Source organism: Zea mays, chromosome 6 (assembly GCF_902167145.1).
Source record: "Zea mays cultivar B73 chromosome 6, Zm-B73-REFERENCE-NAM-5.0, whole genome shotgun sequence".
NCBI lineage: Eukaryota > Viridiplantae > Streptophyta > Magnoliopsida > Poales > Poaceae > Zea > Zea mays.
Window position 1 is genome coordinate 82127509 of NC_050101.1, and position 26797 is coordinate 82154305.

The 26797-nt window shown below is 45.3% G+C and overlaps 2 protein-coding genes across 2 annotated transcripts; one reads left to right on the forward strand and one right to left on the reverse strand.

Moving 5' to 3' along the window:
• Positions 1-4808: 4808 nt before the first annotated feature.
• LOC103629480 (AP-1 complex subunit mu-2-like) lies at positions 4809-7365 on the reverse strand. Its single transcript, XM_035959961.1, has 6 exons — positions 7329-7365; positions 6911-7236; positions 6733-6829; positions 6538-6635; positions 6312-6453; positions 4809-6212 (listed from the first exon to the last, which is right to left on the reverse strand). The coding sequence occupies exons 3-6, from the start codon at positions 6754-6756 to the stop codon at positions 6048-6050; spliced, it is 429 nt and encodes a 142-aa protein (XP_035815854.1). The 5' UTR covers positions 6757-6829; positions 6911-7236; positions 7329-7365; the 3' UTR covers positions 4809-6047.
• A 3656-nt stretch (positions 7366-11021) lies between these two features.
• Positions 11022-13336, forward strand: LOC100501490 (uncharacterized). The gene has a single exon (NM_001196194.1). The coding sequence runs from the start codon at positions 11054-11056 to the stop codon at positions 13079-13081; it is 2028 nt and encodes a 675-aa protein (NP_001183123.1). The 5' UTR covers positions 11022-11053; the 3' UTR covers positions 13082-13336.
• The last annotated feature ends 13461 nt before the right edge of the window (positions 13337-26797 follow it).

Sequence of the window (26797 nt, forward strand, 5' to 3'; positions counted from 1 at the left end):
TATATGATAAACTAAATCAGAATAAAAATAAATGATAATGATAATTTTTTGAATAAATTAAACCGGTCAAACTTTAATAAAAAAAGTCAAAACGATATGCTTTGTAGGACAGAGGGAGTATTTGGTACTACCTCCGTTCATAAATATATGATGTCATTGATTTTTTTCGAAATTTTGACAACGCGTCTTATTCAAAAATCTAAAATTTTAAGTCAAGTATAAACTAATTGAAGTGATAAAACAAATCGAAAAACAAATGATAACTCATTGTTTTTTGAATAAGACGTGTGATAAAAGTTTTTTTTAAAATATCAATGGATGCCATATATTTATGAACCGAGGAAGTAACTAAAATGTTACAAATAGCATATATATATATATATACTAGGTAAGTGCCCGTGCGTTGCAACGGAACCGTATAATAACACGATAACTTATGTACATGTGTGTGTGTTATATGTATATGCTTGTGCGTTGCTACGGAGTTAATATTATAAAACACAATATTTTTTGTATATTAATGTATTTTATCATAGCAACACATGAGCATATACCTAGTTAGATTCTTATGTGGTGAGGTCACAACTATTTAATTCCATTATGCTCTATAGGTTGCATGTACACGAGATAGTTCACGGGTAACTACTGATGAAGTGGTTCCTAAAGAGCTTCGAGCTATATGACAGTAACATACTGATGAAGTGGTTCCTAATACAAGAGCATACTGATGAAGTGGTTCCTAATACAAGGACTGAAGAAGTGGTGACTGGAGGGCTGGGGGTGTCTCATCACAGATTGCTACGACAGAAGCTGGTAGTACTATTTCAGCAGGAGCAACATCGTCTCCACGCATTGTTAGATGTTTAGTTAAAAATCACCCCGAAGAAGAAAGTGTAATCTGGCCACTTAAATTGTAATATGTGAAGTGCAGTGTGTACCGGTATGTGAACTTGTTTGAAACTGTAATTTGTGAAATGATCTACTGTTCTCTAGTGAAAATAGTCTAGAATTCATTCAGTGATCTCAAGCACTGCTTTCTAGTGAAAATACTCCTCTATTTCCCTTGTAATCTATGAACTACAGTTATTTCAGATTTTGGTAAAATAGTCACTTAAATATGCAGTTATTTCGTATTTCTATGAAAATAGTCACTTGAATCTGCAGTTATTTCAGATTTCTATGAAACTGAACAATATTTATTTCTAAGAAGCTATACAATAGTTCAAGACAAACTCAACAATATTTCCTGAGAAACAGAAAAATAGTTCATGAGAGATTGAACAATAGTTCCTAAGAAACTGAAGAATAGGTCGTGAGAAACTATACAATAGTTCACGAGAAAATAATCTCTAGTTCCTGAGAAACTTAAAAATAGTTCAGTTGAAACTGAACAAAAGTTTCGGAGATACTGAAGAATAGTTTCCGAGAAACTATAAATAGCCTCAGTAGTACTGAGAAAATAGCCTCAGCAGTTATTTCAGATTTCATATAAACACAAGTACACAGACTTAGCCATTTAGAGCCACAATGTACACAGATTGCTAGTACCTCATTCACAAAAAGCAGTTTTTTTCTTAAACATATGCTTTTTAGCCACAACAGGCACAAGTACATAGATTTAGCTCGGTAGTACAAGTGCAATGCATTACCTCATCACTACTACACTTAATACAAAAGAAACTACAGTATGTATGCAGTACCACACAGTTCACTAAATAGAAAAGGAACTGTATTACCAAACAGTTCACCGAATACAAAAGTAACTGCATTACCAAACACACAGTACAACACTTAATGCAACCAACCAAAAGTAATACAAACAGACAGCATCCACGACGCAGCCTGCCTTGTGCGCAGCAACGGCGACAAGCTACACAGCCACGACGACCTTCTTCTCAGCGACCATAGCCGCGTTGCCGGCTTCCTCCGCAGCAAAATTGTTACTAAGATTGTGTTTGCCAAGAGTGAATGCTGTTATTACTCAAGTATTATTGCATTTTACAAAAATGTTACTAAAAATGTACCTCCAAATTGTCGTACTTCACCTGACGGCCAGGTCCAGGGTCTTGTCAAGATCACATATACTCTTCATGATTTTGGAAATAAAAAACTTCCAGCGGGGTGTGCCAACCAGTCGAGTGACAGGGCATTCAACATTGTCCTAATAATAAAACAAATAAGAAATTACTGAATCTTAAAAGTTTGTAACTGGTTGTTATTACTCAATATTTATAGTGATATACATCTACACACAATGTAATTACTGAATCATGTGCATCTAAAAAACTACAACATAAAAGTTGAATTACTAAACCTCTGTGAAAAAATAACTGAAGGGTTATTACCATAAAAAAAGAATACATCCTTGGATGTGGGGTGTTGCAACATGCCTTGCTCTCTCCAACATGAACTTCTCAGACTTTGCAACAATATCATCATAGAGTCTCTGACACCAGTCATAATTCTTTACTTCCTCTAAACTTTCAGTTACAATATAGTCCTTGCTAGAAATGAACAAACTGGTTGTTGGGAACAACAAAGAATTACAAGCCAAGATCAAAAAACATCTGATGATCCAATCTTCTTCATATTGGTCATGAAGACTGACCATCCTTTCAACAACCCACCGGGAGACCTCATTAGATGAAAGCTTCTTATATGCAGCCAAACACTTGCTGCGAATCAATCTGTTGAAAAGGAAAGTAGTGTAATAGTGTTATTAAATAACTGCATAAAAACACACACCAAGGTGTAGAAGAAAGGAAATAGCAGTAAGTTCATGCTGGAAGAGAAGTGTAATTGATTTTTTTAAATACAGAATGCATACATACCTTGTTGGTTGTACTGTATCACCAGTTTTTTCGCATCACCAGTTTAGAATCCTTAGGGGTCATCTACAGCTGTAGAGAAGGTAGCAGTAATAATATATTGTATAGAACTCAGACCAAGGAGGTTTAATATAGAAAAGATGGCGTACCTCTTTGTGTTTAGTAGCTGTAAGTTCAGATGAGAAGGCAGCAGTGTTCCACTCTGCTAACTGCTTCGATTGTTTCTGTAGTCTTATCTGAACAAGTGTTTGGAACCTATGGCTAAACTGGTGAACATAAATATAAATCCTTTTGAATAAACAAAAAGAAAGTTGATGTTGAGATTTTCGTTGAGAATTTGAGCAAGTTTGCAGTTCTTTTTTTATCAGAATGGGAGATGTGAAAAGAGTTTACCATGGAGTAACTGTAGTTGGTAAGACCCTCGGGTCAAACACCGACACAACCTCTCCCTCTCTTGTACCAGTAATTTTTCCAGTCATCCATTGACCAAGGTTCAATAAATGCACTCAAATAAAAGGAATGTGATCTCCCACTTGCAGATTGGATCCTAAAGGCTATACTACTATATACAATGTAGAACATGTGTGCATCAGTCAGTGCCAAAACTACAAACTCATCAAGAGTGGGACAAAAATAGTTTGATCCTAGTCAAGTAATTGGTGTTTGCAACAATTGGATTCACAAACCTTTTCAAGGGGCATAATCACATTGATATATGATCAGAAGTATGTGCCCTATTGCCCAAGCAGATGAAAAAAGAAACAGTGAATGCAAAGTTTGACATCCTATTGTGAAAAACTACCAAGATATAAACCATTTGGGTACGAACTTACATATACTGAAGATGCTCCACATGCGAATGGTTCCATTTTCTGTCCTGAATGGCACACAAATGATATTGCAGTGCTTAGTGCCGAGGACCTTCTCAAGATGCTGGCCACAAGTGGGGCCAGTTGCATCAAGGAGCAACCTGGTCACCTGCGTAAAAAATCAAATAAGGCTCCTTATGGCACCAATTTAGCCGCTACATTTTCCTTTTACCATATTAGCCATCACACTTAAAATAAGGATCTTTGGCATCATGTCAAGACCATACTGCTTGATCCTCAGTAGCATCTCGTTGTCCATAGCACGCACTTGACCCAAAATGTAGACAACCTGCAGGTGAAATATAGATCGATCAGACCAAGTTCAATGTTTTAACTATGTGTTCGTGTTTGAGTGGCTAAGGAGTGTACTTGACCTCTAGTATCAGGGCAACCCAAGACAAACTTTGCGCCTGTTTTGTGCAATCACAATGTTGTGTTAAATCACAAGAACACTAATACATGCTTCAGTTGCTTTAATGCATGGAAATGAGTCAAAAACATTCATTGCCTATGGTGAAATTTAGTATATGGGGTATTAGCTTTTAAGGTGGACATGTGCTCCGTAGCCTTCTTCAGAGCACCTTGCAGAGCACTGAGACTCTAGATTCTGTTGCTGTAGAAACCATAGAACCTCACATTTCCAGCAAGTTCAAAGCAACCTACAACTACCACAATAGGAATGTGTGGACAAATAGTTTAAGGTGTCATTGTTATTAAAAAAGTCATGCGGGAATATTCTTGTTCAATACCAACAACACAAAACGTCCACTATCTTTGTTTCCCACACCTTCTTCAAGAATTTCATCAATCTAAAAGCTCAAAACTCCCATAGGTGAATATCTTCCTACCTTGAGATGACAGTGGAGCACACATGCGAATTTGTTAGCCCTTGTATTTAGAGCCTGAACTTTGATCTCTGATGACTGATAACATGTGTAGCCTCAACATCACCTTTTGATCTCTTGGAACTGCAGAACACCTAGTAGACCTCTTCATCCTAATATGTCACAAAGCAATTCTAGGTTAATGTAGGCAGAAATAAAATATTGCTTAATTTATTTTATATAAAACTAAAGAAAGCATAGTATAAGAATGAAAAAAAATTGATCACCTTTACATCAAATGGAAGGTTCCTCAATCCCAACAAACACGGTTTTCTTTCTGTCATATAGAGGTCCTTCTCCTCGAAGTTTCTTTGCGAGGGCATGCCATATCAACACGAATGTGATTGTCACCGAACGAAAAGGTTACAAGATTTATAAAGAACAAAAAGATATATTAACAAACACACATAAGTTTGTAAAGTATCAATTTATGAATACATCATGTTTTGAGCTATATGAGCGCGTGCAGACTGTTTATCCTCAAAGCCAGTTCGGTAGGATCTCCTTCGTCAGTCGTCACCACTGAATCTTGAGTGGAGGTCAAGGTGGACGAGGCACTCGCGTGTCTACCGCACGATGTCGACGGGCATCCGTGGGTTGGTCTTGAAGAGGCCCTTCATCTTGGCCCCGTCGTCCGCCGCCACCGTAGTGGCTGTCAGGCGCGACGAGGATGGCAGGGTGAGTCGCTTCCGCCCCGTCGACCCGAACAAGTTTATGGAGAACCACGTGTCTGTGTTTTAGTGAACTCTGTTTGTGAACTTTGTATGTGTTTCTTTCTGGGATAGGTTTTTAGAAGTGCAGTTTGTAGTGTATCAGGTTGCAGAATGTACAACTCAGTTCCAGCAAATTGTCTAAAATCTTAAACGACACAGGTTACACTCTCTAAAATCTAAAACACCGTGTTTTCACTTCAAAAATGCAACCTGATACACTGAAAACTGAAACTAAACAGGTCACAGAAAAACAATATCCACAACTACACTTCTTTAGGCAGCGAGCATCATATAAAAACTATTGCACTTGATTAAACAGTGTAACCCATGTCTGTATTTTGGCAGTCCCAGAATTGAAGTAAACTAACTAAAATCGCAGCCCCTGTCTGTATTTTGGCAGTCCCAGAATCGAAGTAAATTAACTAAAATCGCAGTCCTAGAATCGAACAAGAATAAACACTACAGAAGACGCTTGGCAGTCCTAGAATCGAAGTAATCGAACTAAATAGTGTAACCCCTACATGTAATAAACACTACAAAAATGTGCATCCAAAAAAGTTTCTTGTTCAAGAATATAGCATAATCTGCTAAGTTGCAGACTTGAACGAAGCACCGAATAGAAACAAGAATAAATACAGCTAAAAATGTATGTACTGTCTGAATAATCTACTTGCATAATCAAGCATACAGAGACAATATATAGCAAAGCATTCAGAGGCTGAAGACTCCAAATAAGATACAGTAGATAGAATGCTAGAACCATTGACAAGTATCGGCAAACAGCAAACCTATTACCTGAATACCTGATACGGTGAAATATGGTATCTCAAATTTCACCTGTATCGGCGCCTTCTTTTCTGGGGCCCCTTCTTCCGCTGTTATGCTAGGAAGACTAAATTCTGCTCTGCACATGTATTCCTATAGGATAGGTTGCTTCATCACATTAGCAGTTTAGTGCACCTCAAAATAGCAACGAATAGAAAACAAAGAATTAATTTAGAATTGGATAGTAATTACCTTGCCACCAGGGAATGATTTTATTTTCCAAACCATTGCATCTCTCTCAGGAGCATATGCAGCAGACCCCATTGAAGTTCTTATATTTGGGTTTGTGGCATCTGAAGGAACATGCACTTCAATTTCAACATTCGTTGCTGTGCTGTAAATGGAAAAAAAGAAACATGTTCTTTAAAAAAGCCCAGTCCTGTTACACAAGCAAATCTTGCTTTTGTAAACAGCTCACCTTCTTTCCTTAAACTGACTCCTTGCCTTCACCATGAGTTCTATACGGCTTCTAGAATGTTTCTCAATCTGTGCTTCGACCCAGATAAGAGGTTTTACCTTAAGGACATCAAATAAAGACAGGCATGTGAAAACAATGAAGTGAAAACATTCCATATCTTCTATAAAGTATTCCACAGTTGATCAGGAAGAGAACCTGAGTGCTAAGCCTGTATGTCATTAGATCAAAAGATCCATCAGGAGGTATGAACGATATAGTTCTATCATTCTCAAATCTAGCCAAACGTACGCACCTAAAAAGAAAAAGGGAGAATGGTCACACTGAATTAGTGATGCAACAGATTTGGTGCCAAAACGAGCAGTATTTTGCTTACTGATGAAATTTGATATCATCGAGGTCTATCGCTTTGCCTTTAGTTGCTCTGCCTTAATACATCAAATGAACCCTATCATTCAAGCCAAGTTTGCACTCTGGCATTCCACTGTTTCAAAATGTCTCACTGTTAGGGCTACATATGTGTATATCTAAATTGAAGAAGAATATCAAGTGTGACTTCATAAAATGAGTAGTTCAAAACCCCTAGTTGGCAAGTTCTCATTTAATATCATGAAGAAAGAAGAATACATCAAATGAAAATCATTCCATCATGAAAAAAAGCCTTTCCTGAAGCACGCCATTGACAGCCTGCAGTATGGCCTCCTACAAAACAGAAGCACAAAGAACCTTCGGTGACGGAAATTGCTGAGCATGAGCTTTGTTGCAGGAACAGAGCGACAAATACTGAACCAGACCTTGTTCCTGAGCATGTCAATCTCCTTGGAGATGATCTGCATCTGTTCAATATATGAGGTCAGTACATCTAATGAACTCGCAGATACTATTTTTCTTTTTGAAAAAATAAAGATTTCATCTGTGTGTATCAAGAAACGTATAAACCTTACCTTCTGGGAGCGAATGTTATTCGCCCACATTTCAAGATTATTTTCCATTTTCTCTTACATGTCTATAAATTGCAACAAGTCTAGCTTCATACGTTCTTCCATTTTCACCTGTACAAAAAGTTGGTTCGGTTTAAAGATGACATTAAATTCAATTGTTCAATGCATAGAAGGGCACAAAAATTGGGTAAACATTCATATTGGTTGCTTGTTCACTGGGGGTGCGAGCTTAATCAGCCACCATGGATGGTAAGGGCAAGCCTTCTCTCTTTGTGTTCCCACTTTGTTACTTATATATAGGGATGAAAATGGGAGGATTCCTAATAGCTATCTACACCGAAAGGGCTTAAAGACTACATGGTTAATCCATAAATAAATCCAGAGTTCCAGACATTTAATATATGTACCATATTGGAATCCAAATAGTCAAAGTTGGCTTTCTTGTTACAACGTGCAACTACTAATCATGCATTTACCAAGTAATACAGAAATACTCAACAATTAATAGATAAATAGGTTCATACAACTTGCCAGTTAGCGATTACACATTGGATTTGACTATGTAGATCGGGGTAGTGCAGGATAAATTAGGATACTATCAATCCAAGATCAGAGGGGTTTCCATTACACTTCATATTGAACTCGATGTGGACATTTGTTTAGCACATGGAAGCAATAATTGAGAGTTTTCCCGGTGAGGTCGAAGGTGCTCCTTCCAAATCGACGTGCTAGAGAGTGGAGTACGAGCCCGCTGCGTCGATGCTGCAAATCCAAGCCTCTGAGTTCCAACACGTTTGTGGCGCTAGCAGGTTCATACAACTTGCCACACATTGGATTTGACTATGTAGATCGGAGTACTGCAGGATAAATTAGGAATTTAGGATACTATCAATCTAGGATTAGAGGGGTTTCCATTACACTTCATATTGAACTCGCCGTGGACATTTGTTTAGCACATGGAAGCAATAATCGAGAGTTTTACCGGTGAGTTTGAAGGTGCTCTCGCTGGATCGACGTGCTGGAGAGTGGAGAACAAGCTCGCTGCCATCGATGCTGCAATGTTTTGGGCGACATCTGTGGAGGGAGGAGCGAGAGCTAGGATTGCTCAGGGGGACAGCTGTATACAATCAGACTCGAGTTAAGACAGGCTAATGAGCTGGGATGCAGCAATAGTTCGATTTTGCGTTGATGCCACATTAAAACAAGCAGGCAAACGATTAATAGTAAGACAGCTATAAACATACTCCACTCGATAACATAAAAACATACTCGACAGCAGGCAACCTTGAGCACAGTTAGGATAGAATAAAGGTCTAGAACACGCTTCTCCACATCAAGTAAAAGCACACGGCCAAATTTAGAAGAAAAAAAACAAGAGAGAGAGTCGTACCACGGCTCCCCGTGGATTCGCCAGTCGAGGTCGGATTGAGGATGAAGACAGCGCCAACGAAAAGAATATAGAATATAAAATAACTCATATCGTTCAGAATTTAACACTATTTTAAAAACATTCCAACCAAACATGCATATAATAATAATGAACAAACACAATACATCGATAAGTATCAACCGATCCCTTGCTAACTTTTAGCAGGAAGTTGTTTGCACTCACCTGCTAATAGGTAGTTTGATAGTGAGTTGAAGATGCATATGAATTATTAGCACATATTAGCAACTCCAAATCTGCTAATGAAACTAATAACAGCCCTTCAGGTCCTTCAACAAATAATTAGCAGGTCTGTTTAGACCCACTCATATAAATTTTAACTGCTAAATTTTAATGTTAATGGATCTAGACATGCCCTTATTGGTAAAGGAAATGAAGAAGCAACACGAATTGAAAAGGAACGCCTTCTTCAGTTTCATGGGTCCATATTTGATACATATATATGAAATGCAGTACGAAATTTGTAGGGAAATTAAACATGACGTGACCAAAGGGGACTGCAATTGGTCTGGGGATGATGGATAACAATATCAAACAACAATGCAGACGCAGCAGACTGAGTGTAAAGAAATGTAGCAATTACTGGTTGAATCGATGGTGACCTGACCTAGCAGCCTTGAAACGCGTTGAATTGCTAGGAGAGTGAAGGAAACAGCCACCTCGAAGCTCAGCAATCGCGTAGGGTCCGACGCCCTCCTGGTTCGGTCCAAGCACGTACCAGCCGGCCTCGGTGGCGGCGGCGGGCGCACTGCTGGTCTCCATGGCCATGGGCACCCAAACTCGAAGAGAAGGAGGCGGACGAACTGAATGGGTACTGGGCGAAGAAACAACCACCTCGGAGGAGAGCGATGGGGGCGGGGGTTGTTGAGAGCGCGGGGAGCAGATCGTCGGTGCTTACTGACTCGCCAGATCCACGCCGTCCCGTCCTGCGCGCCAGGGTCACACCACGCGGATCCGCTTCTTGGGCGGTAGGGCGCGGAACACGGTGGTGAGGTCGCGCGACGGGGAAGAAGGCCCAGCGAGCCGGCGCCGCGGAGGAGGGCGGAGACGGCCTGCTGCGCTTGTTGGCGGGCGTCGACGGCAGCGGAGGCGCCCACACCGGCTTCCGCGGCGCTGGCGGGCACTCGGCCGGCCGCTGCAGCTGGTTCCTCACGGACGTAGGCATGGTGGGCTCCGCCTCCTGCGGGCCCTCCAACCCGGTCTCCCCCTGCTGCTACTCCGCCGGCGGTGAGGTGTGGCTAGAGTGCGAGACGGGGCGTGGGGAGGGAGTGCATGCGGGAGAGGCAGAAGGAAAGGCAGAGGAGATGGCGGGCGTTGCGGGTTGCGGGAGCGGATTCGCGGCGGGCGGGCGAATTGCAGCGGCGGGAAGTTCGCGGCGGGCGGGTTTTGGCGGACGTCTCGGCGGGGTTCGCGGCGGGCGTATCGCGGACGCGTGCGGGCAGATGTTTGGCGGTGGCGGTGACGTTGAAGGAGATGGTGGAGTTAGACGCCGGGTCGGCGGGCGCCAGCGCGAACCGCTGCAGCACGGCGTCGTCGGTCGTGGCCTTGGGCGGAGGCGAGCACCAGGACGGTGATGAGGCTAGGGTTTTTTTTGGATCAGAGGAAAAATATAGATCGCGAGCCGGTGTACGCATCGGGGAGGGAGGAGGGGGGAGAGTGCGCATCGGACGACAGAGGGTCTGTACGGCGTATCGGACGGTCCAGATCGCTGGAAGGCAGAACATGTCAGGGGCAGCCTATCCCTTAGAGTCTTAATAGGTAGTGTGTATATATATATATATATATATATATATATATATATATATATATATATATATATATATATATATATATATATATATATATATATATATATATATATATATATATATCTGAAAGTTCTCCCGCCAACACGAAGGTTCACAGAGGTGCCGATGAGCATTTCCGTCCTTTACATTGACCTACTTGCTAGCCAAGAGAAGACAGACGAGAGAACCCGAGCCCGTTTGGAACTTTGGACGTACTACAGTACAGTACAGGGCAGGCATGCACGGCACCGTCTCGAGCGGCCTCTGGCGATATATATGGCACGGCACAACACCAACACCCACTTCGTTCCAGCCGGAGCAGCCTTTTGCCTCGCCCGCAGCAGATGAGCAGACGCTGCAGCAGAGCAGCCTTTTGCCTCGCCCGCAGCAGACGCTGCAGCAGAGCAGCCATGGCGCCTCCGCCGTTCTACCTGCCCCTCCTCCTCGCCTTTCTGCTCCTCTCCACCGCTGCCGCCCACTCCCAGCATCTCCACCTCCAGCACCACGGCCACGGTCCCCACCACCATCACCATGTCTCCCCGTCCATGACAGCCACCGCCCGCTTCTACACCGCGCCGTCCATGCACCAGAACCGCATGGAGTCGGAGGATGCCCGCCAGTCTCTGCGCGTCTTCAGCCCCTTCCTCACCCCCGTGGCAGCTCAGGCTCCTTCTGCCGAGGAGGCCATGTCGGCGATGGTCGCAGCCGCGGACGCGGGGGACCCCGCGCGGGCGCGGCTCGACCCGCCCTCGCCGCCTTCTTCCCTACTCGCCGCGGGCGATCTGATGCCGTCCTCCCTCCCGCTGCTGCAGCCACAAGCTGAGGTGGTGGGGTCGTTCGAGTCGGAGCCCGCGGCTCCTCCTTCCGTCGTCGATGAGCAGTACCGCGACGAGGCGAGCCCATCGCCTCCCCCTCCCGCCGTCTACGAGCCGTACCGCGATGCGGCGAGCGCTCCTCCTTCCGTCGTTGACGAGCCGTACAGCGACGCGGCGAGCCCACCGCCTCCGCCTTTCGTCGTCTACGAACCGTACCGCGACACGGCGAGCCCAACTCCTCCCGTCGTCTACGAGCCGTACCTCGACGCGGCGAGCCCTCCTCCTCCTCCTCCCGTCGTCTACGAGCTGTACCGCGGCGTGGCGAGCCCTCCGCCTCCTTCTCCCGTCGTCTACGAGCCGTACCGCGCGGCGAGCCCCCAGTCTCCCGTCCACGACTACGCTGCGGGGGTGGTGTACTCGGGCTCGGGCGACGACCTCGGCCTGCAGCAGATCGCCAAGGTGCTCGCGTCGCTGGGGTACAACGAGATGGCTTCGTCGGCCACGCTCCTCGCAGGCTCGGCTTCCGTCGCTACATGGCCCGGGCCGATTACCGTCTTCGCGGCCCCAGACGTATTCCTCCAGGCCGACTCCTGCCCCGAGTCCGAGTGCTCGCGACGCCACCTCCTCCTGGACCACATGGCCCTGGGCTACTTCCCCTACGCCGAACTCGCCGCGGCGCCCACCACGAAGCTCCCATCGGCCTCCGTCGGCTTCTGCCTCGACGTCGCGGCCCAGCCACAGCGCGGGCCCTTCTCCGTCCACCACGCCAGCCTGTACGTCGACGGCGTCATGGTGTCGGAACCTGAGCTATACGACGACGGCCGCTACGTCGTGCACGGCCTCCACGGCTTCATCCCGCCGCTCTCCCGCGCCTCCTGCGCCGAGGACGCGCATGAGCATCCTCACCACCAAGTCCACCTCCACCAGCACCGCCGCCACCACCACCTCAGCGCCAGATCGTCAGCCGCCTCCGCTGCGATCGCCGCCTCTGCAGTGCGCGTCATGATCCGCGAAGCCATATCCCGCCTGCGCGACGGCGGCTTCGGCTTCGTGGCGCTGGCCATGCGCGTCAAGTTCGCCGAGCTGGAGAAGCTGTCCAACCTCACGGTGTTCGCGCTCAACGACCAGGCCATCTTCACCGGTGAAGGCCACGGCTACGTCTCGGCGGTGCGCTTCCACATCGTCCCCGAGCACCGCCTCACCCGCGCCGACCTCCTGCGCCTCCGCCCCGGCACCATACTTCCCACCCTGGCCGGCGAGGACCAAAAGCTCGTCGTCACCCTCGGCTCCGGCTCCGCCACCGACGAGGTCCGGATCAACTACATACCCGTGAAGGAACCTGACGTGGTGATCAACTCGCGCGTCGCCGTCCACGGTGTCTACGTCCCGTTCCCCCGCCTCCACCTCGCCAACCTCGCCACATTGGTGGCCGTCGCCTCCGACCTGCAGACGAACGACAGCTGTGGCGGCGCCGGGGGACCTTTGGGCGACTGCGCCTCCACCCCGATGACCTCTACGACGATCTCAGTTGATCAGGGCTACGGCAAAGGGCAGTGATGCGTGAGCCCGTCCGTTCTCTTCTTCTGAGTTTCTTACCAACTAGTAGGATTTTTGAGCTTCGCAGTTTGTTTGTTAGATGAGGGATGAGGTTTTGGTAGTCGGATACTCGGATTTATGGATGTCCGTGTCGTTGCGTGATGGAATGTGTACCGCACATTCGCACTGCTGCATGGTGAACGAATTCTTGATGGAACTTTATGTGGCGATGCTGTTTTGCGCGCTTTGAAAAATTACTCATGCTCTGTTCAGTTCTGTTTTGCTCTGTTCTGATGGTGGCTGTTAGTGTTACAGACTTACAGTTGCATTGCATACGTTGTCTCTGAATGTCTGTGCTAGCAATGTGTTGATTTACCCATTTGTATTTGATATTAGTGTTACAGACTTTAAGTTCCAGCAATCTATTAGTTGCTTGTTGGCGCATTAAGTTCATACGTGTCTCAACTGATCATGGTTTGCTTGGAACATTCAAGTTGCTTTCTCTCTCTATTTTAATGAATGTATTTGCTTGCTACCTGAATGTCTAGTTCCAGCAATCTTTTGATATACCTACTGTGAAACTGTGATTTGATATATCTTGTTGGTCATGGTATGCTTAGGACATTCAATTTCAGATGGTCAAGTAATCATTTCCTCAAGTCTGCTCGGATGTAAAAAAATGTGCTCTTATAGTCTTACGATTTATCCTTTGCCATTTCCGATCGTGACTAGATCGCAGTTGTACTATGGTCTGCTAGGTCTTGGTACATGTACATGTAATCAAGACCAAAGTTCCCCGAGTTGCGCTGTTGGGAACTGGGATCATGATGCATAAGATGAGTTCATGTGGAATGTCGTCTTAGATGGTTCTAAACATAGGATCATATGAAACTACTAGGTGAGTGCCCGTGCGTTGCAACGGAGACATATAATATCATGGTAACTTATGTACATCTAGACAGGGTTAGGTAATACATGAAAACAAACGATATATATATTATCTTCAATCTTAATATCTTATAGGTATGTGCCCGTGCATTGCAGCGGAACATAAATTTACATAAATTGACGAGCCTCTAATGGCTTAGAGCCCTAGTGACAGGCGACGCGAGCACAATGGTAATGGGAACCCTCATGGGGAATAGTGCCTTGTTGCAGAGGAGCGCGAGTCCGAGCGAGCCACCACTTGACGCCTTGAGCTCCATCGTCCTGTTGTGAGGATGCATTTGCCACGAGCTCCCTATATAAAACGGGTTGTTCAGATCATAATAACTAAAACAATGGTGTGCCAAAAATTTTACTACTATGCTTAAAGACTCAGACAATACTCAGAAAGCTAACAAATATCCTTATCCAATTGCCTCATTCTTGATGGCAGAAAAAATATAGATCAAGCAAGCATATTAAGATTATAGTATTGGCACAATTACGCTTTCAAGATAATAACAAACCATATGTGTAGCTCAAGGTGTCTTGGCGGTAGGCACATACAGAAGCGTGGCCTCAGACCCTCAGTGCATTAGAAACATGGAATGGTAACGGTGCCATGGGAATGGTAATGTTCGCCCAATACGAGGTATCCTGAAGCTTTTCATCTTCAAATCTGACGCTATCCACCTTAATCCGTTGAAATTTAGTCACAGTCTTGAGCTAAAGTAGATAAACAAAACAGAAATTTATCACAATATTGATGGTGTTGGTCAAACAGACATATAATGCCTACTTCAACTGGTTTGACAGATATTAGCAAGAGCGGTATTGATTTATTACCGTTTGTATTGAGTTGGAGTGTCAAAAACTTACTCATTTGAGTTGGAGTCAAAGCGATGATCAGCTGATAAAAAGTACCTTTGATCCTAAGTAGATTCTCGTATGCAATGTGAATCACCGACAGATGCTAGTCACAACCCACTCATCTATTATCACAAATGTCAGCTGAAACAGTGAAGAATTAGGTCTCAGAAATATTGAAACATGAAAAGGCAGTTAACAAAGAATATTCTGAGTCTACAATAATGAATAAAAAATTGAGCAATCAGTTATATTTGACGTTGCAACCATATCTTGCATCTGCAGGTAAATTGTGGAACAAATAAATACCACAAGTAAATCTGCGCACCTCAGGCGTGTTGACTGTTGACGACGCAATTGAGGACGGTGGGGAAGCTACTATTGCCGACCGCACCTTGATCGTGGGCATCTCGATCCCAACCCTACACCAATCAAATGTGCACGCGCTGAGATCGAAAGAAATTGAGAACGCACGCGCTGAAATCTGAATGTCTTTTACGTCTAAGCTGATAAAAGACTGAGCGATATAGAGTAGCCTTACTGGTGAGTTCTTTATCTCCTGCAGAAACTCAGAAAGTGCTGCATCAGCTTGCTGCCTTATCTCATGGCTGGAATCACTCAGCATATTGAATAAACCTGTTGTGGTGTTGATAGAAAGGTTGTTGAGCGATCAATAGAAGTATAAAATTAATGCACTTGGAAAAAGGGAGGGATTACCATCGAGAAAATCAGGAAGGAAACCAAGCATGTCAATATCAGGAACACTGTCTAACATTGTTATCCACCCCACCAAAAATTGTCTTACATAAGGATTCAGCACATTCATGCGCTCTCTCAAAAGCGGTATGAATTCTTCTATGCTAAAGAGCAAAAGCAAGATATGGGTCCAATCAGAAATCAACATTGACATTAAAACAATTAAACAAGCAAGCCACTAATAAGGAAAAGGCAAATCATACACGGCATACCTGAACTTCGGTTACGATATCCTGGTTGATATAGTTATATTATCAGGGATAATTAAGAAGAGAAACAAGGACAAGTTGTAGACATATGAGTACAGTCCAGGTGAATATACCTTGACAAGCCTGTCAAGAAGGTGAGCTGCACTTTGTACATTAGCATCGGAATCTGCAGAAAGCTTGCATAAAGCATCAAATTTTTTGTTGAAGTAGATGATGAAATCCCCTCTTACAACCTAAAGATAGAAAATCAGTTAGTGTAAAGCAAACATACAAACAAACAACATATTGGAATTGAGAGTTTAACATGAACATACACAAGGAACAACAGAAGCTGGACAAACCTTTTTTATCCAGTGGACAATTGTTGCTCCATTCTGAGAGAGCTCATCCAAAGATTTGCAGTACGCAAGCATGGGATCACCCAGAAGCTAGAAGTCATGGCCCCTAAGCTTGAAGTGTTGGCCGTATGTGATGCCATGAAGGCATATATCTCTGCCCCAAACCTCTCCGTGGTAAGTTGGGACAGTGACACTGGCTACAACCCTCTGTGCCACCACTTTGCCAATGCTGCCCGTCACCTCCGCCTGCTACACTTGGGCTCAAAGTGTGTATCCGCTTCCCTGATGCGTCAATTCGATGAAGTTGATGTGCTGAAGCTGAAGTTGAACCTCCTCAATTTTAAGGTGCGTTGTTAGAAGCCATATATTTTTCTGATCTTGTTATCACATTATTTGTCATGGTGGCAGGGAACAGAGGCATACACAAATTTATTGAATGAAACGGCTGCACTACCCAAGTGTGAGGAATTAAAGTTACGAGTGTCATTAAGGGCTTACCGCCACAACTTTGCATCAATCATGTTTCATATCTTAAGGAGCTGCAGCAATACAAGGAGGATTTCGATAAAGGTCGATTCTGGCATGGTAATATCCATACTTCATGCTTCTGCAAATGTGTCCTTTAATTGATGGCTTGGTTCAAGGCAACTTTAGCCTTCTCTGATTTCTTTTTTTGTGGGGGGAGGACCGGGGTAAGACCTTAATGGTTACTAAAAAATAACTAATCATATGACATAGGCAACTTTCGACCTAAATTATTCCTTGCATTCAGATTTCAGACACTAATATGTTATATGCACTGGTGGGGCTGCGTGTAGCTAGAGTGGAGCTGCGTGTTTTTTTATGAAGACGGAAATAATAAGAAAACTCACTTCTTTTCCCCCACGCTCCCGCCATGGTGTCCGACCAAGAGATTGCCAGTTGCGTCGAGTCTGTCCTCCGAGGCTCTGCCGATGGGCCCGGGGAGGTCTCGCTCGCCGTCATGCTGCAGCAGGCGGAGGCCACGCTCGGCGTCGACCTCTCCCACAAGGCGGGCTTTATCCGCGACCAGCTGGACCTCTTCTTCGGCCCGCGCCTCCAACCGCTGACCACGCCACAACCGATGCCTCCCCCGCCTCAGGCCGTCGTTGCCCCCATAGACGTCGTGCCTCAGCCTCAGCATCAGCATCAGGTTCTGCCGCAGGCACCGCCTTCGGCTCAGTAGATGCAGCCGCAGCCGCAGCAGCTCGCGCCGCTTCAGCCACAGCTCATGTTCCAGACCATTCACCAGCCCCCGCCATCGCTCCCGTCCGCGCCGCCGGTCGTGCCAGCCATGGCGTTCTACCTGCCGCCGCCGCCGCTCGCCTTTCGCTACACCATCGACCTTGCTGGGGCCGCCACGGGTGGGACCGTCTCCTTCCAGCAGTCGGCCCCTGGGGCTGGGGGCACCGCTTCCCCCACCGCTGCACCACAGGTCACCGGCGACAACAAGGAAATGTGAGTTGTTGATGGAATTAGGGTTTGCGTTCCGCGGATTTTGGTGATTTGTATGTACTCTGTCGCCTGCTCCTGCGGGATCTGCAATGCCTCCGCAAGGATGGAAGGTGAGCGTTGGGGGTTCCGCGAGGATGGAAGGTGAGCATTGGCGGAGCGCGGCTACGGGATGCGGGGCTGCGCGGATGATGGAAAGAGGGCGGCTGCGGGATGCAGGGGAGGGTTCGGCCGCGGGCGGTTGCGGGGCGGCAGAACGTGCACCGGGGGGATTGTGTGGACGCCTACAGTACTCACATAATTAGTAGTAGAGATTTGTAAGAACAAAGCACAAGGAGATAACACAACCTGGAAGAAGACTGATGTTAGAGCCATGCAGTATCCATATAGGTCAAAGGAAAAATCTCCAAGTGCTGCAATGAGGACACCAGTGTCGGTGCAGATAACTGAAAGAATGACCTAAAACAATTTTGAATTGATCAGGATGTGGTAAACAACAATAGTAATAAATATCTGTTAGTTCCTAGGAAGAAACAATGCAATGCATTTCCCTAAAGTTTGATTTTTAAGTTGCAAATGAGGAAATTTCAAAACAAGAATGTAGAGCATATCATGAGTGTCAGTTACATTGTCAATGCCTTTTGCAATACCTAAAGTGCTTGCATAAATTTTTACTGGAAAACATGGCCACCAGAAGACAAGCACTGATATTGACCTAGAATATTAAGATCTATTGACAGGAATGTTGAGAAGTAGGATTTACACTACCCAGTAAGGCTAGAATTCTCATAAACCTTGATAAGCTATATCCACACTTATCTGATTTCATGACTGAATAGTTGAGCTTGGAGAAGCTTGACAGATTTTGCAAGCATCAATTAGAGACAGTGAGGGTTGTATAGTTTAAGTAATAAATGTACTGTATGTTAAAGGAAGTGCAAAATAGAGTAAAGACCTATGTCGGTGGCTTCCCCTTTCCCCGCATGCACCCAGCCACCAACGCAGCAAGGGGAGTGATCCTTTTGATTGCAATATACATTGGGATGTTAACCCCTTTCAAGCTTGCTAGAGCAAATCCCACAATTGCATTGTATAAAATTGACACTGGAAGAAGTTTCTTCGCGGTTATCAAGCTAAAGTCTTTTTGTTTAGACATTCCTAGAACTTGACCAAAATGTATCAGAAGTGCCGTTGCTATTTGCTGCAGAAAGTAACGGAGAAATTGAACAAAACCATCAGATTTAGTCAAACATAGAAGCATGCAATACTTTCCCGGCCGTGATGCTCAGCAATACCTGTAAAGTGAGGAGGGTCATGGAGTGAACATACTGCATAAGAACCGCTTTGTTCACGAAAACCATTGCCATAGATGCGACTCCATAGGAAAAGGCGGAAGCTAAACTGCATAGGGAAATGGACAGAACTTCAAATACATTGAAATCTGAATCTGGTCTGACCCAGTAGCTCTTCCTTCTACCTTTTGATTGTGCCATGCTTAGGGCCACCAAATCAAGCTACCAAATCAAGCTGACATCCATTTCTTTAGTTCTGCCGTACAGTTAATTGCACGTAAAACTGTAATGTGACATTTTAGAGACAATTTCACCTTAAAAGGCCTTAAAACATTTAAATTAGGCCAGGAAGCTAAAAAGCAGCAAATAAAGTGATTTCCTCATGACTATCAAATTGAACACATAGATGGTAGCCCATTCATTTTGTTTTAGTACAGATCAAGAAACCCTAAAGTACCACCAGATTCATCAACTTTTTTCTAAACTGCACAATATGATAAACATCACTCTAGTTAATTTGTGTGTTGGGAAAACACCCTTGTTTCAGACTGCACTTGGAAATGAATAACAATTCATTAAAATTAACTCAGATTCCACTATGGTATCAAACAAAATACATATTCATATATATTGGTAGACAAACGTGGATAATATATACCTTACTGACCACAATAGTGATGTTCTTAGCCAAAACTTCATTTGAAAGAACAAAAGCACTTACTCTGTCAGTACCTAAGAGAGAACGGCTAGAAGATGGGTGACCAATATTTGCTTATTGCTCTGCATCAAATATTGTAATGAGTATGCCATGTCGAACTATGGAACTTAGAAAAGCATCATACATGCAGTTGTAGCTGAAAAGAAAAAGAAAGGAAGGAACATTAAGCCATGGGAAATTATACTGAACTCATGCCAATTCACTACTTAAAATAGAATATCACTGAGGCAGAAATGTTGATCGTAAGCTATTCGATTTGATTGAACTATATCATGGTTTATAAAATTAATGACACATACTTAGTGCAATGGGGGCCATGAAACCATGTAGGAATAAGTCGACCATTGAGGAAAGGACATGGAAATGATAAAGGCCCGACAGACGTGCCTGGTTCATAGTTTCTCAACTACAACATCTGACGCTCATATCAATGTTTCGCAAGAAATTGAATGTGTTAAAGGGGTGACCTAATCTGAAAGGGAGGCCAGGGAAAATGTACAGTAATTGCAAAAATAAATTATGTGCGAGCTAATTGAGTAGACTACACAAATGCATGGAAAGATCTGGGTAGTATGTATTAAACATTGGAGACATAACAATCCAGCATCAGTGATAGAGTGAGGAAAAAGGGTAGGAGCAAGAGACGTGTACCCTGAGAAGCCTATAATTGGGCTCGAATTTCTTGGCTGCATCGAGGTTGTCGTAGATGCGGCTAAACCTATGGACTTCCCGCCTCAAGTGGACATGTTGCCTAAAAAGTGGATGTAGAACTTGAAGACGATAATGCAGTTTGGGTCCTTCACCTCATACATGTTAGCCAACTTCTCCCTCAGCTCCACCCGCATGCATGGCGACAACGTGTGTAGGCATCGTGACAGCATTTGAACGGGGAGAAGGGGATGGTGCTGCGGCTCGCACCAGCACGTCGGTAGTATTTTAGAGAGGGGCAGGGGGTATGGCAACAACGCGCGCAGGCATCGCGATGGCGTTTGAGCGAGGAGAAGGGGATGGCCATCTGGCGCACACCAGCACGACAACAACATTTTAGGAAGAGGGGCAAGGGCATGGCGACGACGCACGCACGCATCACTTTGAGCGAGGAGAAGAGGGTGGTCATCTAGCCACACCAGCACGACGATGGTGTTTCAGGGAGAGGGACACATGGTGCATGGTGGTGGCTCGCGGTGGAGATTGGGTGCTGGATCTTGGGACAGGGGTGGAGGGGGTTTCGTTCTCACTGTTGCTTTCGCCGAAGAGGGGGCAGCACCGACCTTTGGATTACTCTGGAATCATCGTGAGTAGGAGAGAGGCCGCCCTTATCCATTGGCATGGAAGGGAGACGGGCACCAAGCCATGGGAGGGAGAGGGATCTAGAAGCTTCACGACGCCACCACCACCATTCACACCATCATCCTCGCTATCACTGGTGACCACCTGTGCCACGGCCGACCGGCGGCCACGCTTCTTCCCCCGCGGCGTGACCGAAACATAGTCATCCTCCAGACCCACGCTGCTCTCCCTGTTGTTTCCACCGCCTCCCTCCACGTCCTCCGCATCGGCTTCACCCACGCTCTCTCTGGCCACCACCCGCTTCCGAAGAGCCGGGACGGCACCAACACCCTCGTCCGGGCTTTCCCCCTTGTTAGCACCGACAGCCGCAGCACCCTCATCGTCGTCGCTGACCTCAATTGCGTCGCGGCGAGTCACGCCCCAGCCCGGCTTTTCTACCGCCCAGTGCTCGATTCCGCATAGGTGTTCTGCCAATTGGTGAGAGATTGGGTCCTCCTCCTTTCCTGTATTGCCCGTTGATTCTCGTCTCGCAACCGCCTGTATTGCGTTCTCGGTTTCGAGGGCCGAGATTCTGACCTCCAGCTCCGCTACGCGAGAGAACTTGGCGGCAAGCTCGGCGTAGAGGGACGACAGCGGACGCGTCGCCGAGAACCCTTGTTAGGGTTCGGGTTGGGGAGAAGTGGGGTTGGAAGGAAGATGGAGCCGGAGTGCACGACAGGGGTGGGGGAAGGGGCACCGAGGACCTGCGCAGAGGAGGGCAAGGATGGCGAGGTGTGCAGGCGTGCGTGGGGAGGACAGAGCGCGCCGCCAGGGTGCTCAAGCGCGGATGAGGCACCTCATGCGACCACCGGGAGAACTATTGCGGAGGGAGTGCGTGCGCGTGCGAGCGCGGCGACTGTCGCGGGGGAACGCGTCCAAATCGCGCGGGTGAGGAAGCGCAGGCACGGCGGAGATAGGGCGCATGGCGGCTGTCGCGGGGGAGGGCGAGCGCGGCGGCGGGGGAGGCGGGGGTGGCCCGGGGACTCGGGTGGAGACGCGGGCGGCTTCGGAGAGGGCAGAACCGTGCACCACGGAGTTGTGTGGACGCCTACACTACTCCCTTAAAGAGTAGTATAGATATTGGAGAAATAAACTCAGTGCAAGAGTTGCCATCTGTCAATACTGTAGGCATGAACATTGGGCAGCATGCTCAGCACTCAACGATCATTGGGAAAACAACCTCAGCCAGCAGGAACATTGAAAGGTGACTTAATTGCTTCCCGATAAAATGCTTGTAAACAACCAAACCTCGCGCCCAAGGAAAAAAATAACAGACCTCACACGTAACTAAATTGCTTCCCGATAAAATGCTTGTAATTTCCCTTGATATATTGATAAGGCATGCATTCACTTAGAATCCTAAATCAATTATTGGTTATAAATTCCGAGTAGTCATGAATTTAGTTTGAACTGAATTTAAGAGTCCATACCTAACTGATCTTTAATTTATGGACCGAGCAAAACATTAGCGTACTGTAATTTACTACAAAATCCTAGTCCAATAGTAAGTAAAATTGCACCTAATTTATAGTTGGAAACCACTCTCACAAATAATTGAACACAAGCAATTACCGAGGGTAAAGAAAAGATCACCTAAAAACCTACTCGTAAATAACTAGACATGAGAGACATATTTGGTTCGCTGTCTAATTTATTATATTTTATCTAACTTTTCTGTCTAAGGTAGTTTTTCAATTCGAACGACTAACCTCAGTCAAAATGTAGCACAGTAACAAACTAAACAGATCCGAAAGCAGGATGTGCAACCGTGGCTGACAGATATATAAGTTGGACTTCCTTTAGGGGCGTTTGGTTCCTTCCCAGCCGTGACTCGATTGCACTAGCTCAGCGAGGCTATAATTGGCCTCGCTGAGTGCATATTGTTTATTTGTGTTGAGCTTAGTTCACGAGAGATATTGTTTGGTTTTCTGTATAAATACTTGGTGCATAAGTTAAAAATGTTAAATAAAATAAAAATAAATTAATAAAGACTAATTATATGTAAAAATTATTTAATAGATACTAATTACATGTTAATAGACCCTAATTATATGTTAATTTTAATAAAATATTTTTTATTTGAAATATATATAGTATGTGTGGTTTAATTTCATTCGAAAAATGTTAGTAAATAAATATGAAATGGGTTAGGTGATTAAATCGTTTAATTAGAAGATATAACAAAAAAACAAACAAAAAAACGAATCACGGTTCGCGTGCATGAGCAAAGAGATGCTCGGCCACCATCCGCTCAGCGCCTAACTCGCGCGGAAACGCACGTTTCCCGTGGGCCTGACTCGCGCGCTTTGAGTTTCGTGGCTAGGGGTGAAAACGGGACGGGATTACCCGACGGATATCGGATACGGGTACTTAAAATACTTGGTTTTTTGTACCGAATACGGATAATTTTGTATACGGGTCGGATATGGATACTACCCGGATATACATCAATCGGATACGGGTAGGATACATGATGTCCACTACCCGGCAAATACTCGAGAAGTATAGATGTCCAAACGGACCGGGCTTGCCGGGCGGCCCGAAACCCGGCACGGGTTTAGCCGGGCACGAACCCGGCACGTAGTGAACCGGGCCCGTGTCGGCCCGGCCCGATCACCGGGCCGTGCCTGAGCCGAAGGCGTGGCACGACGGGCTAGGCCCGACACAACCCGATTTTATTTTTTTTCTATTTTTTCATATAAATACATATATTATACTAGAATATATAGTATAAAACACAAGAAACATGTGTTTTTGTTGGTTATGTAGGTGTAAATAAATATTTAGAGCTAATAAATATGATTTAAACCCTAAAAATGCATACTTTTAGGATATTTTTATCATTTAAACATCATATATTGTTATGGGCTCGTTAGGCCCGTGGGCTGGCTCGACACGATTATTAACCTTACGGGCCGTGCTTGGGCCTCGCTTGGGGCCCGTGGGTCGGCACGGCATGCCCCGCTAGCTAATCCGGGTCGGGCCTAACCGTGCTTGGGACGGGCCGGCACGACCCGCCCATTTGGACATCTATACCGAGAAGTACGGGTAGGATACGGGTACCCGCTTCAGTTCATGCGTGCGCAGGGGTGTAAATCTGAACAAATATTATCTGACATTCGAACCGTCCGAAATGGTCGAATGGAAATTCGGATACATTTTTCCAGATATCCGGACTTATTTTCAAATAACAAATACAAATATGGATATTTATATCGAATATCGAATTCGAATATAATATAGCAAACATCCGACGGATACCAAATATCTGATACATTTTTTGAATACATCCGAACAGGATCCGATAAATATCCGATCAAATTTTATTTATATTTTTTTTAAAATACGACATCGAGGTCGCACACACATACATTTTGCTTCGAGGTCTCGTGTTCCCTTTATAGAGCCAAGTCATCCCTAACGAAATCGACTAGGCAAGGTGGGATAAAAGTGGCTGCAGACTTGGAGAGAGTAGGTCGCGCTGAAACACGTGGGCCATCAGAGCCAACCGGTTAGAAGCTAGTTGGGCCATTTGACTCAAACACAAGACACAACAAACATAGCGTACTTTTTACTTTTTTGTTTTTATATTATTTCACTTTTATGTGATTTGTTTTTAAATAATAATCTATTTGGATTTTGAACTTTGTAGGATGGTCAACTGATTAGAACGTGTGCGATATACTATGTGATTTGCTTCATAAACAATAATTTTTTATGTGATTTGTTTCTTAAATAATAAATCTTTTTATGTGATTTGCTTCTGAAATAATAATACAACATTTCTTCCACTTCACTTCCACTTGTTGCGTGAATTGTACATGAAATCACTGTAAGTATCAAATTTCTACATAATGAACTTGTGATTAGTAACTTTGAATTGTATGTGTCCATTTAGTCAATATTTTTTCTATATTTGAGCTATCATATACATGATTGTGTATTTCTTATTTTATTTGTGTGTTGGATGATTGGGAACCTAATATCATCAGGACGGACTATCCGACTAATATCCGTTACCTATCCGGGTAACATCCGATATCCGTTTCTTACCCACCCTAATTATTACTCGATCCCGTCCTGTATCCGTCCCGAATTTTAACTATCTGTATCCGATCCTGTATCTGAGAAAATTGTATTAGGGTAGGATATGAGATGACCTAGTATTCGTCCCGTTTTCACCCCTATTCGTGGCCATGGATAGATGCAGTCGCATGTCCAAAGAAGCCAACCAAACGCGCGACCTAAGACATGATAAAGTGGCCAAGTCAAATGACCAACATAAACACAAGTGATCAACATGAGAGTGTTGAGCCCAGAAAATGACCTCCGAGGCCAAAGGTCCACGGTCCGGACTGTCCGCGGTGGTGGCGCGGACAGTCTACACGTGCGCAGAATCAGTTAAGGTTCTGAGTTTCTTGCAAGATTTGTTAGCTAAATCTACGAGATTAACTCGGGAACCAACTTGTAACAGGTCCATACCCCCTTTATATAGATAAAGGGCTACGACCGATTGAACCCCATAATCGATCCAATCAAATATATTTATCAGTTTTACTTTATTTGTCTCGTTCTAGGAGTAGGAGTAATTTAGCCTTAGGTTTATATCTAGTTTAGTCTTCCACAATAATCTCTCTTCGACTCTATGCCGATTAGAGGAGCACCGAGCGGCCTGCCTATCTGGAGCCATGTCTTGGAACTCTCTCCCTCGACGGGATCTCTCTCTCGGGCGAGCTCTAGAGTTCTTCGCGAAGAAGAAGACCCTCTGCGCTATCGTGGATCGTCCGGAAGCGTGCAGAAGAGGATCTGCTCCTGTGCCCAGGTCGCGGACTGTCTGGCCTTGTGCCGTGTACCGTCCGTGCCTCCGCAGAGAACACCATGTGGTTCGTTCCAGTGTTTGGCGCCCAGATTGGCGCCAACACACTTTTTGGCGACTCCACTGGGGACGAGTGTGCCTATTTCTGCTAAAAATCGGCCCATATATGTCCGGTTCCAAGGATCACACCAACGTATCCACCACCAACATCATCGAGCCGGCCATGGAGGCACTCTTGGTTGATGACCAGCAGCCCTTTGAGGACCTCGTAGGGCGCAAGGAAAAGGAGGTGATGCGACAATGGACCGAACAACGCGACAAGGAGGAGGCGGAACTACTGCATAAACTCTCCGAACGATGCAAAGAGGCGGCGGAAAAGTACCTGTCACACTTCACGGTGGATCACCACCAGAAGAAGATCATCCGTCAAGGGGAGGTCGATATGAAATCTCTCCTACCTCCGCTTCAGGCTCCTAGTGTAAGTGCTCCAGATATATCTCTTACGTCTTTCATGGAACCACAAGGAGATCAGTTAAAGCAATATGTAGACGAATCTATTATAAGGTATATACGTTCATACTAGAAATCAACTGCTCCTAGTTTTCCCTCGCATGAGTCTAATACGGAGCCACCCGCGCCAAACACATTGGCTATAAATGGGTCACCCTTGGCCTAGCCATCATATGGCATGTCGATACATGCGTTCGTGTCATCACCACAGTCGCCGCCACCAGACACGCGGCAGGCTCTAGACATAGTTGGACCGTCCAAGAGTCTTCTCAGACAGTCAGGCTATATCGCGCCCGTATGACCCTACAAAGGCCCACACACGAATCACTCAGGTCACATCGTACATGGCCGGATCATCCAGGTACGACCCCAGACAATTCGGCCCTGTCGCGGACCGTTCGGTACCTTACGTCGGACCGTCCGGATATGTCACGGACCGATCGGTGTATTTCGCCGGACCGTCCGACTGTACATGAGTCCACGCGCAGACCGCCCAAGTCATGCCATA